Source organism: Notamacropus eugenii, chromosome 7, assembly GCF_028372415.1.
Source record: "Notamacropus eugenii isolate mMacEug1 chromosome 7, mMacEug1.pri_v2, whole genome shotgun sequence".
NCBI lineage: Eukaryota > Metazoa > Chordata > Mammalia > Diprotodontia > Macropodidae > Notamacropus > Notamacropus eugenii.
Genome location: NC_092878.1, coordinates 104370162 through 104388153, shown reverse-complemented (window position 1 = coordinate 104388153; position 17992 = coordinate 104370162). Strand labels below are relative to the sequence as shown.

General features: G+C 41.0%; 2 protein-coding genes across 6 annotated transcripts in view; one reads left to right on the top strand and one right to left on the bottom strand.

Moving 5' to 3' along the window:
* The window catches only part of CFAP96 (cilia and flagella associated protein 96), a 48992-nt gene extending 47543 nt beyond the window's left edge, over positions 1–1449 (bottom strand). For both annotated transcript variants that reach the window (XM_072624179.1, XM_072624181.1), the window contains exon 1: positions 1314–1449. The gene's annotated coding sequence lies outside the window, so the exon portion shown is untranslated. The remainder of the gene's footprint in view (positions 1–1313) is intronic.
* Positions 1450–1860: 411 nt separating this feature from the next.
* Positions 1861–17992, top strand: part of UFSP2 (UFM1 specific peptidase 2) — a 42676-nt gene continuing 26544 nt past the window's right edge. For 2 of the 4 annotated variants that reach the window (XM_072624148.1, XM_072624150.1), the window contains exons 1-6: positions 1861–1945; positions 7453–7531; positions 11077–11260; positions 12335–12401; positions 12708–12865; positions 13254–13446. In XM_072624148.1, coding sequence (XP_072480249.1) covers positions 1943–1945; positions 7453–7531; positions 11077–11260; positions 12335–12401; positions 12708–12865; positions 13254–13446 — 684 coding nt within the window. In that variant the 5' untranslated portion in view covers positions 1861–1942. Of the gene's footprint in view, positions 1946–2283; positions 2305–7452; positions 7532–9136; positions 9269–11076; positions 11261–12334; positions 12402–12707; positions 12866–13253; positions 13447–17992 lie in introns of those variants that run through there. The other 2 variants (XM_072624149.1, XM_072624151.1) reach the window with 2 other exon arrangements.

The following is a 17992-nucleotide window of genomic DNA, read 5'->3' as shown; positions in this document are numbered from 1 at the left end:
GATGAACAGAAAGACTTTGGAGAGGCCTGGAAAGACTTATATGATCTGATGCTGAGCGAAAGGAGCAGAACCAGGAAAACTCTGTACATAGCAACAATCACAGTGTGCGAGGATTTTTTCTGGTAGACTTAGTACTTCATTGCAAGGACTTAAAAAATTCCCAGTGGTCTTTTAAGGCAAAATGCCTTCCACATCTGGAGAAAGAACTATGTAATTCAATCGCAGATTGTAGCAGATCATTTTCTTTTGTATTACGTTTTGGTTTGTTTTATTTCTCCCATTCATTTTAATACTTCTATACAACACGACTATGGTGAAAATGTATTTAATAGGAATGTATGTGTAGAACCTATAATTTGTATGATTTACATAGCACTGTAAGGTTTACCAAGTGCTTTACTTTGTAAAAATTCACTATCTCATTTGAAATTCACAAACACCTGTCCTGTACCATCTCCGATTCAGTGTCTAAAACAGGTTTCATTTTAGTGACGTGTGAAAACTGAAGTGTTATCTAGCAGCCAGAGAGTGTAGGCTTCCGCTGCCCCTGCCCCATCCACTGCCCCCTGATCCAAGCTTCCCCATTTGGGTTTGTGTACACTTGGGGTCCTTCCAGAGCAATGTAAGGCCCCCAAGGCAAGGGGGCTTCATTTCTACCCGTGTATGCCGAGTGTAGCCCAGTGCTCACGAAGAACAGATGTGACCAGCTGTGCCTGGCACGCACAGGCCTGCTGCGTCTCCGTCCCTGGAGCCTGGAATCCGAGAGGTGTCAACAGAAACGGGGAAAGGAAGGCGGCACGGTGGCAAGTTCGGCGCTGACCACGTAGAGGTGGGCAGGCCGGGCTGTGAGAGGCAGGCCAGCCATTCAAAGATGTGGGCGGACAAGTGCGGGAATCGTCGGCAAGGACCTGGCCGCCTCTTTTTCCTTAAACCTAGTGGAAGACATGCTTTTTGATAGCCATAACTGGTTTCCTTGGCAACGCTACGTGTTTTATTTCGTGCGCATAAAAACCTCATTCTAAGAAGACGGTCCCTACCCAGAACTGGGTGAGGGCGCGGGGGGCGGACTGGCTCCGGCCGGGAGAGGCCGACCGGGGACCACGGCTCTATCCTGGGGGGTGCCTCCACCTGGGGGCCGGAGGGGGGAAAGTGCAGGCGGAGACCCCGGAGGAAATCAGTTTCACAGACAAGGCAGGATCACCAGCTCCAGCGTTGCTCAGTTTGGCCAAGCGCAGCCTGGAGCCCGTGGCACAGCACTTACCGTGAACTCCCGCTCGCCAAGCAAAGAAATTCTAAAATAATGTTAAAAGTACCTGTTACACAGGTAAGGAGATGGAAGCACAAAGCAAGCAGGTGGGCTCTGGGGTGGGAGGCGCCCAGGAAGCCCGTCCCTCCGGAGAGCGGCGTCCCGCGGCCCACGGCGGGCCGGCTGGAGCGCAGCTAGCGACGCCCGAGGCCTCGCCCGGCCCGAGATTTGAGGCCCAGAAGCGGCGTCCGAGGAGCTGGGGTGGGCGCTGCCGCCGCCGCTGATGCCGCCCCGAGCCCGTTCGGCCGGGCTCGCGCTGCCCCGGGACCAAGCGCACCGCACCGCCGCACTCTTTGTTGCGCGGAGTTACCCGGGATCCGGGAGAGTCCACTCCGAGAGGGCCGAAGACAGGCCTGCCGCTCAAAGCCCAGACCTGACAAGTATCGCGGGAAACTAGAGGGACTTGAAAAAGCCACGACCCAAAGAACCCCTCGGCGGGAGAGACTCGGAGCTCTCCGCTCAGAAACCTGCGCACGGTCGAGGGCCGCTCCCGCGGTGGCAGGAAGAATGGAATGGTCCTCCGAAGTGCATCTTGGGAGTTGTAGTCTTCCCTCTGTGCCGCCTCTCTCTTCCTATTTCCGGACCCTTCCTGGCGGCACCGTCTCAGGGCTTCGTATCTTATAGTCCTCGGCCGACATGGTGAGTCACCTAAACGGGCCGAGCTGCCCAGCCCGGCTGGAGGGAGGCGGCAGGGGCAGGGTCCGGGGTCCCGAGGCGCGGCTGCGCAGCCACCACGTCAGCCCACCCCGCGCCCCTGCCCGTCCGGGGGTGACGGAGGCTGGGAGAGAGCAGCTGGTGCCCGCCCCACCCCCTCTCCGCGCCCCGCTGGGCTGGGGGAGGTCCTTCGGGGCGGTCCGGACCGGGCCGGGCCGGAGGAGCGTGGCGGGGTGGTCGCGCGCTGAACCTCGGATGGGGCCGGACCTGGGGGTGGCAGAGCCCAAATCCAGCCCCAGCCCCTTCTGTGCCTCAGTTTCCTCATCTGTGCCACGGGCGTAAGGGTGAGGACCAGGGGAGATGGATGGGTGGGTGGGTGTGTGGATGTGGACCTACGTGTGTGGTCCGTACATGTGTGCACGAACATGCAGCCTACACCTGTGTATTCACACGCTTACGTGTCTGTGCGCACACTGCTCATGTACGTATGCACAGGCATGCCTGCCCACATGTATATAGGTGTACAAACATACCCATGCATGTGCTTGTGTGTACTGACAGATATACACAATATACACATTCACACTTATCTAAACACGCCTATATAATTTTATATATAATTTTACAGGGTACATTACAATTCTCTGTAAAGTTACCATTCTGTAGGCCAGCCCCTTCCAGTTCTTGGTGATCCTGCCAGAACCCTGATCCTGATACTTAACCTTAGTTTCCACTTATCAGCTGGGTAACCCTGGCCAAAAATCACTTAACTTTCTTTAAGCCTCAAAATTCTTTATCTATAAAATGAGGATAATAATAGCCCCTGCCTCCCAGGGTTGTTTTGAGAATCAGATGAGATAATTTGTAAAGTGCTTGGCACATAGTAAAGGCTATATTAATCTTAGTGATGATGGTGGTGAGCAGATAATAAACATACAGAGCTTTGCAAATCTTCATGTGTTATATAAATGCTGGCTGTTACTATGTTATTGTAGTAATAATAACTAACACTTACATGGCTACTGTGCTAAGCTTTTTACAGTTTTACAGTTACAATTATAAACTTCTCTTACACCTGAGTCCTCCCTATTGCCTTCCAGCCTCAAAGCTTAGTTTAAACTTCAATAAAATTAATTTTATCATAGATTTCCTGAGATCTCAGATCTTGGAAGAGATCTCAGTTAGTCAATAAAACATACATTAAGTACCTGCTTCCCATGTGCCTGGATGTGTGCTAAGGCCTAGGGCTACAAATAAAGGCAAAAAAAAAGTCTCAAAGATTAAGAGATATCTGAGTTAGAATCTTCACTAAAACGGCCTTAGTAAGTGGTAATCTAGTTGTTGTTTGAATTTCTCCAGTGATGGAGATGTCATTATCTTCTGTGACAGTATATTCTACTTCTTGCCAATTTTAATTGTTAGGAAGATTTTCCTGACAGTAACCCCAAATCTGCATTGGACCTACTTCTGACCCTCCTGGAGCCAAGCCAAACAAGCCTTATCCCTCTATCATGACAGCTTTTCACATTTATAAGACAGTTCTGGTTTTCTCATTAAATCACCTTTCGTACCAAAAACACCCAGTTCCTTTCAAACGATTCTCATAGGACATGGTTTTTTAGTCCATTCAACATTCTGTTCGATCTCCAAAGAAGCCATTCTGGCTTATCTCTGTGTCCTTTCTAAAATGCAGAGAACACAACCGGACACAAGATTCTGACTAGCCTGTCCAGGGCAGAGGATACTTGTGGGTACCTATGTACCCAGTCATGCATTATCATTTGCCTGGGTGCTCCCGAAACATCTTAAACTCAACACATCAAAATCTGAACTCATTCCCTTGCCCCCTCAACCTTCCCCTCTTCCACACTTCCCTGTTTCCATCAAAGGCCACACCATCTTCTAGGATCATGGCATCTTTATTAACCTCACATCTTGGGAGTTGTGGTCTTTCACCTCTGTGCTCACCTCTCTCCACATATCCAATCAGTCACCAAATTATGAGGTTGCTACCTTCACAGCATCTTCTATGTCATACCCCTTCTTCCATTCACATGTCTACCCCCTTATTTCAGGCCCTCACCACCTCTCACATCAGCCTTCCAGTTGCTCTCCCTGCCTCCAGTCTCTTGTCATTCCAATGTATCTTACAATCTGCAACCAAAGTGATGTTCCCAAGTCTGGATCTGACCATGTGACTCCCTTATTCAACTAATCCCAGTGGGATCTTGTTATCTTTGGGATAAAATACAGAGTCCTTTATTTAGCCTGTCACAACCTGACTCTGTCCTGTGTTTGCAACCTCATTTTGGTGTGTTAACCCTTCCCACACTCATTGGTCCAGCCAAATTGGCCTCCTCTCTGTTCCTCACAAACAGCATTCTATACCTGTCTCCAAGTCTTTGCATAGTCCCTACTGTTACTTGCCTGGAAGTTACACTTTCCTTACCACCATCCCTTAAAGGGCCTCTCTCCTGTGAAGACCATGTTCATACGCTATCTTCTCCATGAAGACTTTCCTGATCTCCATAAAAACTAGTGATGTCTGTGTCCCAAAGTCCTTTGTATATACAGTACTTGTTCGCTTTCTGCATGTATTTTTGATGGACTTGTCTTGTTCATTAGCATGTAAGGCCTCAAGAATAGGCCTTAATTCATTGGCTGAATTGTATTCCTATTGCATATTGCATACTAGGTGCTGGTTGATTAATGGAGATGTTGAGGCAAATCAGCTTGTTCAGAGTGAGCACAATGAGACAAGAACAGCCTTGAAGTTGGGATTCCCAGCCCTCTTATGGTTTGGTTCCTATAACCTTAGGTTGTACCTTCTACAGCCTTTAAGAAGTTATGATGTTGAGTCAGCACAGGTGGAGGCCAGTAGATCACTGGAGATCAGGAATTCTCAGCTTCAGTAGGCCTAAAGTTGATCAGACTCCTAGAAAAAATGGTGTGTATTCATTCACTGCTCCCCACAACTCCTCAATCCTTTGCAATCTGACTTTTGTCCCTATCTTTATACTGAAATAGCTCTTTCCAAGGTTGTCTATGGTCCCCTCATCACTACACGGTGGGAGGGCTTTTTTTGTGTTCTCATCCTCTTTAGCCCCTCTGTAGCATGAATGCATACTCCTTCCCTTTGATACCTCCTCTTTCCTTGGCTTCCGTGATGTTCTCCGTTCTCTTTTCACCTCTTTAACTGCTCCTTCCTTCTCAGTTTCATTTGTTAGTATTTCCTGGTTTCTCAGTCTCATTTGCTGGTGTCATTGTTAAGTTCATAATAAAAAGCAAATTTAAATTAAACTATAAAAATGATGAGCATCAGTAAAAATTAAATTTAAAAGGAAGAAATCCTCTAGGTCCATATTTTCGTTTGCCTGTAATTCACTCGTGGCTTCCTGACATTTCAAATTAAATACATTTCATCATCTGAACTGAACTCATCATCTAAGCTTGCCCTTCACTCTACTGTCTCTGTATCTGTTCATGGGAGCCATTGTCCCTCCAGTCTGATAGCTTGTAAACTTTGTCTTTGTTTATTTTTGTTTGTTTGTCTTTGTTGTTTTTATCTGTGTAGTATTCTTTGTGTCTGAATCTGGACCTGCCTCCATTCCCACTGCATCTGCCCTATTCCCTTAACTCATGTTTTCCTGCAAAATCTACTGTAATAGCTTCCTCACTGGTCCTCTCTCTCTAGTCTCTTCTTTCTCTAATTCACCCTCAGCATTATCTGAGAAATATTCTCAGTGTAATAGTCTGATCAGTCCTTTCCACTACCCAGCCTCCTTCACTGGTTTCTTCATTACCAACAGAATAAAGTATAAAATTCTGATCCTGGCCTTGAGTAAAATTCAAGGCCCTTCCCAGTTTGTGCCGACTCATCATTGTTTTTATGTTATATTTTATATTATATTTATATTACTTATATTTATCTAATTTAGTATATATTTATATATTAGTATTTATATATTTACATATAAATATATGTTTATATAATTTGTATTATTTTATATTATGCTGCCTCATCTTCACTAGTGTTGCAAGCAAATTGATTTGCATCGCTCATTCTTCAGGTCATTTACCTAGGGCATTTTTCTAGAGGCTGCCTAGTCCAATTCTCCCATTTTACAGATGAGGAAACTGAAGTCCCAGGAGGTTGTGACTTGGCCACAGTCACATAGGTCGAGATTTAAATCCAAAATCTCTAGAGACAGTATTCTTTGCATTGTACCAGGCTGTCTTGTCCTAATTCTTGTCTGTGTGCCTCTGTACTTGAAATAAATACTTCCTTCCCCACGTCTTTGAATGGTATTTGGGAAGCAAAGATCTAATTGGCTTACTAATGCTACCCTTTTTTGAAAAATTCAGCCCTGCAATCTGGGAACAATTTGGGTAAACATTCCCAGAATTTTTTTTTAAAAATTATTTTCATTTGTAATAATGATAGCTGACCTTTGTACACCTCCTTAAGATGCACAAAGCATTCACATACATTATCACATTTGAATCTTAGAGCCGCCTTCATGGTAGATGCTGCAGGTATCATCATCTCCATTTTACAAATGAGGAAGTTGACTCAAGAAAGTGACATAATTGGTGCATGGTCATAGGTCTCATAGGTATTAGAAACCTAGATCTTTGCAATTTCAAGTCCAGAGCCCATTCTTGCTGAACCAAGCTACTCCTTGCCCAAAGCTTGGGAGATCCAGCAGGTTACCCACCATATCTCACTTTCCAGTCCATTAACAAGTATTTATTAAGTACCTACTGTATGCCAGTCTCTGTGCTGAATGCTGGGAATATAAAAATATTATCTTCTCATAGAAAGACAACCTGGATTATGTAACATAGGTCTATGCAAGATATATACAGTGATGCCTTGGAAGGGAGGACACTAGATCTAGGGGGACCAGGATAGGCCTCTAGGAGAGGCAATGATTGAGTAAAGTCTTATAGAAAACTATGGATTCTAATAAGTAGAGATGAAGAAGAAGCACATTTCAGGCTTAGGGGAGAGCCAGGGCAAAGGAATGGAGAGGTGGAATGTCATATCTGTGGAACAGAAAGGAGGTCAGCATCGTTGGACTGTAGAGTATCCTGGATGAATCTTGGTGCTAGAAAATGGGAACTACGATACCTTCATATTGATTAGGAATTCTCTTTCATCTGGTAACATCTCCCTCTGCTGCTGCCTTGGAAGACATAGGGTTATGCCTCCATAGTGACTACATTTCAAATTTAATGAAATATGCATTTTTGCTTAGCACATGGGGACCACTAATGCTACTCACTAAAATAACTGTTTCTCCTAATTGCTGCTTTATGATGAATAAACAGATTTTACTGAGTTAAAGCTGGATTTTTAAAATCATTCTCATGTTTTGGGGGATTTTACTTTAGAAATTATTAAAGAATTTGGGGTTCAGTATATAAGGTTGTGAGGGTGGTTTTCTTTTTGGGCATTCTATAGTGATTTTTGCTTTTATTTATTCCAGGTGATTTCAGATACAATGGATCTGCTTTTCAGAATAAGGGGAGGCCTTGATTTAGCGTTTCAGCTAGCTTCTACTGATGGTATGTCTGGAAAAACCCACCACCACATTATGATTAGAAAAAAAGTGAAAAAAAAAACCACTCTTGACAGAAAGTTTCTTGCTACTCAGTATCACTACCCCTTGAGCATCCTATTCTTCAGCATTTTTTAAATGTTTACAATGTTCAAGGCACTCAGGAAATATGAAGAAAAGCCCTGTCTTTATTCCTTATTGTGGTGACAATGAATTACAGGTGCCTTTGTCATCAGGATATAAGTTCTGGGAAGTCCTGCCATCCTTTTCAGGGGAGTGTACTGGATGTGTGCTAGATGGCGTTTGTCTAAGCACCAGCCTAACTAATTTAAGGGAGAATCAGCATCAAAAGTCTGGTTAGTGGCTGATTGGTTTTTGTTTTTATTTTTTTCATTAAACCACAGCAACTCGTGAAAACAATCTACTAAAATATGAAGGAGTTGCAATCTGTTGGTGAAGGCAGTATCTACATTGATGAAATCACAGATCCTTAAAACATTGAAGTATTACAAACATTTGGATTTTCTCTAACATGTGAGAAGCTTTTTGGTTCCCTGAACTCAGATGTTTTCTCATTTTGCCATGAAGTCAGAAAGACATACCTTTATTTAAGTCCTACTTCAGGCACATAATATTTGTGTGACCCTTGACAAAACAATTATTGCTTCTCACTGCAGGCAACTCTCTAAGACTATTAAGTTGCCAGTACGTGTTGGTGGAAGGAATTCCCATACTGGGAGTTCCACAATGATGAAATCACATGTCTGAGCCTCCCCCCCAAAATCTGAATATATTCCAAGAATTGTTTAATGAGAGGTGAAGATAATATAAATATTAGCTAAAATAATAGATGCGATAAAGCTTAAATATGTATTTGAAAGTATTGGGATATAAGAAGAAGAGCCCAGAGATTGTGGAGATTGATCAAAGGACAGCAGTTCACCTGTGGTTAGGCAAGGACACAGATAGGACAGACCAAAAAGGAGGGATCCCATTGGCTGACCTCTGCCAGGTCTGCATTGGAAGTTACCAGACATTAGAAGATGGTAATAAAAGGATTAAAAGTTTGTTTGCTTCCAGCAGTTCTGAAAACTAGGTCTCTAACTGGCCTGGGCTCTCCTCAACAGAGAAGAAGAGACAAGATGTGGACTCCCTTCTGACTCCAATCCTAACAAATGGCCTGAATTAATATTTACCTTCAGGCCTGGCAAGTAGTGCTTTACAGGCCTCCTGTCTCCCCCAGAAAGCTCTTTGCCTGCTTGTTGATGTTCATGATTTCTTTATGAGGGTAAAATCCTTTCATTCCTGAGGGAGATAAAAGACTTAAGTGCAAAAACCTTGCCAGAGCGTTACTTTAGATCACGTTTTCAGAGCATTTTGCAATTTGCAAAATGCTTCTCTAACCAAAACCTGGTGAAGTAAGTAGTGCAGATGTTAACCTCACCTTACAGATGAGAAAGCTGTGGCTCTGAAAGATTAACTTGCTTGTCCAGGATTGCCCAGCTAGTGGGTAGGAGCCAAGATTCAAATAGCCTGACTCCAACTTTCTTTCTACTCTAATAAAAAGATAATCAGTCAGTCAGTATAAGGTGATCATTCCATGCTTTGATAGGATGAGGAGAGAGTAAAGAAAAGAGGACGTACATTTGGTACCTAAAATGTGGGAAAGGTCATTACTGAGAGAGGGGAAAGGGGCTGAAGACTCAACTTTACAGACTTGCCCTGGGACTTCACAGTCTTATTGGTAAGCGATAAAGTGAAACTGTTCACAAAAAAATATTTCTCTCTTTAGAAAAAAGACTAACTTTTTGCTTGCTTTTCATGGACTTTTATCAGCCGAGGATCTCACCTACCACTTTCCTGAGTGCATTCATCATGATCTCCCCCAGATTCCCCTTTCTCTCCTCCTTTGCCCAGGTCTTTGATGAAGATGGGATCCTTCCCCTTTCCAAGTCTCTTGATCTTACTCCCACCAGTCTCTTCTGAGAGCTTGCCTCCTCAGTCATTCCCCCTCCTTTATGTTCAATCTTTATATACTAGCTCCTTCCTGACAATCTACAAACATGTCCTGGTCTCCCCCATTCTTAAAAACCCTTCTCTTGATCTTGCTAGCCTCTCAAATTGTCACCCTCTATAAGCTTCTCCTTTTCATAGCCAAACTCTCAGGAAGGGTTGTTCATGTGGCCAGCCTCCATTTGCTCCCCTCCCACTCACTTCTCTATCCCTTTGCAATCTACCTTCTGACTCCATCACTCGGTTAAAATGGCTCTCTCCAGGGTTTTTTCAAAATGATGCCTTAGCTTTGTATGTCATGGTTATTTCTCTGTATATTCCCTACTCCTAATCCTACCCCAGAATTGAACCTCCTTTGTAACAACAACAAAAGTTAAACAAAGACAACAGAAACACTGACTGCATTTGAGAGTGTATGGAAGCTTCTGCTCCCGTGGTTCCCCACTTCTCCACCGAGATGAGAAAGGTCCATAGATAGACAGCTGGAAGGGACCTTGAGGCCAGCTAGCCCTAGTGACCCTTTCATTTAGTAACTTAAGGAAAGTCAGATCCAGGGAGTTAAGAGTGACCACGCAGGGAGTAAAGTGGCATGACCAGATTCAGAGCCAGCTCCTCTGACTCGACAGGCTGCCATTGTCCCACTGCTCTGTGCTGACATTTCCCAGCCCACATTCCATGCTGGAGGTGAGTTGAAACCAGGTCTCTCCTGACTCCAAGTCTGCGGTCCCACCATGCTACACTCCCTACCACGTGTGTACTCCTGAACTCTCCAGAACAAGGAGAACACAGTGCTAATGTCCTCTGTCATACTACCATGAAATTAGGACAGATTTGTAAATATCCCTTTAAATGCCAAGGACATTCTCCTTTGCCATGCATGCTTATACTTCCCTTTACTCTTCCAATTGCCTTACTGAAGGCAAGAGAGCACTCAGGTGGCCCGCCCAAAGATGCCTCTCACATATGGGTTCTCTGGTCAGTGTGGTGAGCTTCCCAAGACAGTGATTAGATTTAATCTTACCACCATTGGAGAGTGAGGGGGGGGGGGGGGAGGGTGTCAAGCATTTATTAAGCACTTACTATGTGCCAAGTGCCAGGGATACAAATGTAAGTAAAAAAGATGGTCTTTATATCCAGCGAATGAAGACAACCAGCACATAAAAGAGAGCTAGAAAAGGGGAGCGCTTGTGCAGGAGAAAAGTGGAAAAGTCCAGAGAGTGAGGAACAAAGCCAGGGATGAAGGAAAGACTGAGGCCAGAGTCGTGGAGTCTCTGAGTATAGAGACATTTTGTATTTACTTACCTGTGTCTGCCTTGTATCCCACCAGTAGAACATATGTTCCTTGAGGTTAAGGGCTGCTTCCTTCTTGTCTTTCTATTCCCTTGGATCTAGTACAGTTTCTTGTATATGGTAGATACTTAATAAGTATTCAATTGTTGAAGTTATCACTGTAATAGTTTTCCTTTAGGGTTTTATAGTGATAGGAAAATCATCAGAGAATTATCTTAATAATAATGTAAGTATATTCTTTTAATTCAGATACTTCTACAAGAAAGGCACTAAAATATGTATTGAGTGACCTTTCATCCAAACTTTCATCAAATGCCCTTGTGTTCAAAATTTGCCACAGTTCGGTGTACATATGGCCTAACAGCAACATGAACACAATTCCAGCAGAACTAACTGATGATTCTGCTTGTAAGGAAATACTACGCTTTATTCAGTGAGTATGCTCTAATTTTTTTTATTGATGTCTTTCATTTTTACATCATGTTCATTCCTGAATATTTATCTCCTCCCTCCCCTAGCCCACTATCCTTCCCTTTTAGTCAAGGCGAAAAAAAAGGCAGAAGTTCAGTAAAACCAACCCTTTGACTGTGTTTAACAATATATGCAATTTTCTGCACCCATAGGCTCCCTTTTCTGCAGTGAAGGGAAATATGTACATGTTCTTACCTCTTCTCTTCTTATGTCTTCTCCAGGGGTTATCATGGTCCTTGTAATTACACAGCAGTCAGTTTAATTTTATAGTTCTTTCCATTTTACATTATATGCATTGTATATATTGTTTTCCCCAATTCTCTTTATTCCTGGTTCAGTCTATATCAGTTCATATAAGTCATCTAATATTTTTTTTTTAATTTCTCAATGACCTACTAATAATCCACTATATTCATTTACCATATTATATTTAGCCATTCTGTAGTCAATAAGTACCTACTTTGTTATCAGTTTCTCACTACCACCAAAAGTGCTACATTGAATATTTTGGAAGAAATGAAGTATTTCTTTCTACTTTTTACTTCCTTAGGATGTGTGACTAGAAGTGGGATTTCTGGGTCAGACTATGAATGTTTTAATCACTTATTAATCATAATCCCAAATGTTTTCCAGAATGATTGGCCCAATTCACAGCTCTACCAAAAACACATTAGTGTTCTTGCCTTCCTTCCTTCCCTCCAGTGTTGACTGTTTCCGTCTTTTGTTATAGTTGCCAAATTTCTGAGTGGGAATTGAAACTCACCTCAGTTTTAACTGACATTTTTCTTTTGATTAATGATTTGGAAGCTGTAACCATGGTCATTAATAGTTTTCAAGCCTTCTTTTGAGAGCGGGTTGTTTATGTTCTTTGACCATCAATCTAAAGAATGACATATTTGTGGAAGCTCCCAGTGTATCTTTTGTATCAGACCCTTGTAAAAGATATGTGATGCAGGAATTGAATATGTTTTAAAACTTAGCAGAAATAGTTTTAAATGATGAATGCCATAACATTCTTTGTATATTAAAATTTTAGATTTGACCAAGAAGAGGATACAAAGCGAAAATTCACCAAAAAGAAAGATAAAAAGTTACAAGGACAGGTAAGCTTGTCACCCATACTAATTGGAAATCACACAGATTTTTTAGTTTCTTCTTTGTAATTGTTAGATTTCTTGAATCAATTGCTTATTAGGGTGTTTTATCTTATAATTTAACGTCTCCTATGTTTTGGACTTTTAACTCACAAGAGTTCACATCAGAAAGTTAACTACTTTGGTTTGCTTTTGTGTTAACCCAAAAAGCCTTAAATGTGATAGTGATCACCATAGAAAGAAGATGAAAAATGAATCCGTGCTCTGACATATACTTAATGGTGTTACTAAAATTAATTGTAATTGTCTTTGTAGCTTCAGGTAATAAACATAGATCTCATGCTGGAAATGTCAACTTCTGTACCTGCTGTAGCTCCCATCATTGAAAGAGAAAGTGGAGGTCACCACTATGTTAACATGACTTTGCCAGTTGATACTGTTATATCTGCAGATCCAGAAGAATCATGGGGAAGGTAAATCTTTTTGCCTCATTTTTATAAACATATTGCCCCATCCCACTTCCTGCATTAATCATGGATGTGTATGTATTATTTTAAAAACAAGAATAGTGTAATTAGTATTAGTTTTACCTTTGATTAGAGACTAGCCCAATAGTTGTGGTTAAAAGAAAAAATCTGTTCCTATTTTTCTCAACAGGTTGTGACTTTGTTTGAAATACTGCTGTTATTGAGGCTAAATAGAAATCAGTTGACTAGGTCATTTGTCACTGTATTTAGCCCACACCATATTTGTAGCCCCTGGAAGTCCAACAAGTGCTTTCCGATTGGAGCTACCAGAAATAGTGATGTTACCTACCTCTAGCTATTATGTTATACTTAAATATTTTTCTTCATTTGACAGAGTTCGAAGTCATCTGGTAAATTCAATTCACAATCAACTAACAGATATGGAGAAATGCATTTTGAAATACATGAAGGGAACATCTATAGTAGTCCCTGAGCCACTGCACTTTTTGTTACCAGGACAAAAAAATCTTGTAACAATTTCCTATCCCTCAGGAGTTCCAGATGGTCAGCTACAATCTTACAGAAAGGTAAAAACTTATTAATTAGGTCTTGGGAACCAGATACAGATCATCTCTAATTTAGTTTGGGCTGCATGGAGGTAACAAATGGAAACAATTTGTACAATTAATACTATTTCAAAAACAATGACTAGACTAATAATAATTTGTCAAATAATTTAATAAAACACTACTAATTCTAATTTTCAACTAAACTACAAATTTATGTACTAAATTCATAACAACAAATTCATTATCATTTAACTTTTTCATATTTAATATGGGCAACATATTATAAGACATTCCCAGAGTTTGTGAACTGAATGGAAATAGCATTGTCAAATAATAATGTTATGAGATGTTTTCACACTTCATATCCCTCTAGTAAGTCTCTAATAGAGAAAAACATTAGAGAAGGACCTAGACAAAATTATATCCCATTTCTACTAATGCCCACTAGATTATTAGTTAATATTACCCTCCCAGAAGTATTAGCATTTTGGTAAATAACTCATGAGTATTAAAAGAATGAAGATATAATTGTGAAATGATAGGAAATTGAGTTTATATTTTTTACCAGATGGTCTTGCCTGGCTGGAACTTCCTCATGTCTTGCAGCAGAAGCAGATGCTTGTTTGATGGGCAAGAAGGGTTCAGTCCGGACTGTGCTTCTCTACTCTTTTTAGATCTTAGGCTATGCCATCTCTGACTTCTGGATTCTACTTCCTAATGCAGGCAGCTAGAGCATAGTTATCTTTTGCATATGTGCTATGGATAACAATTAGAAGTGCTTCAGACTTTCAGAGTGAACTATTGTGTCAACTCTCCACATGCTTTGTATACAAAAGATCCAGTGGCATACACAAGGCAGATTTTTATTCTCTTGCCACAGAGTAGCCTTTTAAAAATAACTTCTGTGAAACTTATTATACTTTATATTTTTACTTGTCTTTTTAAAGCTTTTCAGATTAGTCCCATATACATCACTCCCCTCCATATCCACCTTATTTTCCTTCAGTTGTGAGCCTTTTTGAAGCTGTTTAAAAAAAAATTGTGTTCATCTAGCACATATTAAAAAAGACTTTCGTACAGAAAGCAATATTCTGTTACCTTCTCATAACACGTTTTGAACCATTTTTCAAACCATGAGATTTTCAGTTCTTTGATATCATAAGAGCTGCTGCTAGAAATGGGGGGGAGGGGGGGATGTCTATCTGTGTCTGTGCCCGTGTATGTCTTACACTTTCTGTCTTTGATTTCCTTGGAGCATGTGCCCAGTGGTATATCATCAGGTTTGTACAGTTTAGTGATTTTTTTTTTTTTTACTATAATGAGAAATCTTTTTCCAGAATTTGGAACAGTTTATAGTTCTTCCACCAGTGCCATAATGAACCTGTCATCCCATAGTTCCTCCAATAATTTTCCATTTTCATTTTTGGCCATCTGTGCCAGTCAGATGGGTGTAAGATGAAGCCTCAGAGTTATTTTAATTTGTATTTCTCTTATTAATGATTTGAAGCATTACTTCATATGGCTGTTGATAGTTGCTTTTCTTCTTTAGAAATATTCTTTGATCACTTACACTAATTAATTTTAAATGAGTAGTTTTAAAATTATCTCCAAATGCCTCCTAGTAATAATTTTTAGAAATCATTTAACTAGATGATATTTGGATAGCTTATAAACTCACTAAGGGCATGAACCAAGTATTAACTTGACCTTGTTTCTTGTTCTGTCCCTAGCATAGTTCTTTTATTCACCATAAGTACTCAATATTTATTGGTTTTGATGGAATTTTAAACTTAAAATTCCTAAATGTTTTATAGTAAGTTTCTTTTTTTACTTACAAAAAATATGCCAAGGGTGTGGGAGCCAAGGTAGCAAAGTAGAAAGATGGACCTGCTCTAGATCTCCCCCCATCGCCCGTAAAATACCTGTAAAAAATGAATCCAAACAACTTCTAGAGAAGCAGAAGCCACAAAATGACAGAGTAAAAGAGATTTCCAGTCAAGACAGCCTGGAAGACCAGCAAGAAGGGTCTATCACACTGGCTCAGAGTGAAGCACAGCACAGCCTTGGCCACACAGCAAGGACAGGACTGGAGCAGGCTTCAGGGCATGGAATCACGAGTAGCAGCTGCAGTTCCAGGATTTCTCAACCCACAAACACCAAAGACAGCTTCAGAGGTCAGTGAGAAAGCTCTTGCACCTGGGTGAGAAGGGAGAGGGGTCTGGGCCCAGCCCTGGCCCCAGGGTGGCAGCAGCCACTGCAGCAACAGCGTCCATTTTTGGAGCCTTCTGCCTAAAGACCCTGGGGGAATTGAGCCCATCTCGGTCTCAGTCCTAAGTGGCAGTCCTGGGGTGAGGAAGAGCACTGGCATGGTGGAGCTTGTGGAGGCTCTGGAGAAGGAATCCTACTCACAGATCCTGGGCAGAAAAGACTGCCTGTGATTGCTCCCAGATTAGAGCACAGGTGAGGAGAAGAGTAGACTCTTCTCCCTGGATTGTGCCACCTTGGAGGATCTGAGAACTTAAACGTCCCTAGAGTATACCCTCCACTTGACAAAGGATTCAAAAGTCAAGTAACTGACTGGGAAAATGCCCTAAGAAGGGGGAAAAAATAAGGCTATAGAAGGCTACTTTCATGATGAAAAGGTTTTTTCTTCCATCCTTTCAGATGAGGAAGAACAAAATATACCATCAGAGGAAGACATAAAAGTCAAGGCTTCTACATCCAAAACCTCCAAAGAAAATATGCAGTGGTCTCAGACCATGGAAGAGCTCAAAAAAGATTTTGAAAATCAAGTAAGAGAGGTGGAAGAAAAATTGGGAAGAGAAATGAGAGCAATGCAAGAAAACCATGAAAAGCAAGTCAGCAGCTTGCTAAAGGAGACCCAAAAAATGCTGAAGAAAATAACACCTTTAAAATAGACTAACCCAAATGGCGAAAGATGTCCAAAAAGCCGAAATTTAAAAAGCAGAATTAGCCAAATGGAAAGGGAGGTTCAAAAGCTCACTGAAGAAAATAGTTCTTTAAAAATTAAAATGGAGCAGATAGAAATTAATGACTTTATGAGAAACCAAGAAATTACAAAAGAAAACCAAAAGAATGAAAAAATTGAAGACAATGTGAAATATCTGATTGGAAAAACAACTGACCTGGAAAATGGATCCAGGAGAGATAATTTAAAAATTATTGGTCTCCCTAAAAACCACAATAAAAAAAAGAGCCTAGATATCATCTTGCAAGAAATTGTCAAGCTAAACTGCCCTGATATTTTAGAACCAGAGGGTAAAATAAATATTGAAGGAATCCACCGATCACCTCCTAAAAGAGATCTGAAAAAAAAAAGCTCCTACGAATATTGTAGCCAAATTTCAGAGTTCCCAGACTGAGGAGAAAATATTACAAGCAGCCAGAAAGAAACAGTTCAAGTATTGTGGAAATACAATCGGGATAACAGGATTTAGGAGCTTCTACACTAAGGAATCAAAGGTCTTGGAATATGATATTCCAGAGGTCAAAGGAGATAGGATTAAAACCAAGAATCACCTATGCAGCAAAACTGAGTATAATACTTCAGGGGGAAAAATGGAATTTCAATGAAATAGAGGACTTCCAAGCATTATGGTTGACAAGAGCAGAGCTGAATAGAAAATCTGACTTTCAAATACAAGAATCAAGAGAAACATGAAAAGGTAAACAGGAAAGAGAAGCCTTGAGGAACTCCTTAAAGTTGAACTCTTTACATTCCTACACAGAAAGATATTACTTGTAACTCATGAGACCTTTTTCAGTATTAGGGGAGTTAGAGGGAATATACACATGTATATGGGTATGTATGTATGTGTATATTATATATGTGTGTGTATATATATGTACGTGTGTATGTATATAATGTATGTATATATGTGTGATTGTACTGTGTACATATATGTATATGTGTATATACATGTACATATATACATGTGCATATATATATACACACACACAGAGACAGAATTTGAAGGGAGAATACCTAAAAAAATAAAATAAAATTTACCGTTGAATGGAATGTACTAGGAGTAAGAGAAAGGGAGAGGTAGAATGTAGCCAATCATCTCACATATAAGAGGGAAGAAAGAGCTTCTACAGTGGAGAGGAAGAGGGGGGAGATGAAAGGGAATAATTGAGCCTTACTCTTATGGGATTTGGCTTAAGAAGGGAATACCATACACTCAATTGGATATGGCAATCTATTTTACCCTGCAGGAAGACAAGGGAGAAGGGGATAGGAGAAGGAAGATAATAGAAGGGACAACAAATTGGGGAAAGGGATAATCAGAAGCAAACACTATTGTAGGAGGACAGGTCAAGGGAGAGAAGGGAATAAATGATGTGCCGGATAGGAGAGAGGGAAATGTGGTTAGTCTTTTACAACATAAATATTATGGAAGTGCTTTGCATTGTTACACATGTATGACTTTTATTGAATTGTTTGTTTTTTCAATGAGGGTGGGTGGGGAGGGAGGAAGAGAATATGGAACTCAAAGCTTTAAGAATTAATGTTAAAAATTGTTTTAGCAAGCAACTGAAA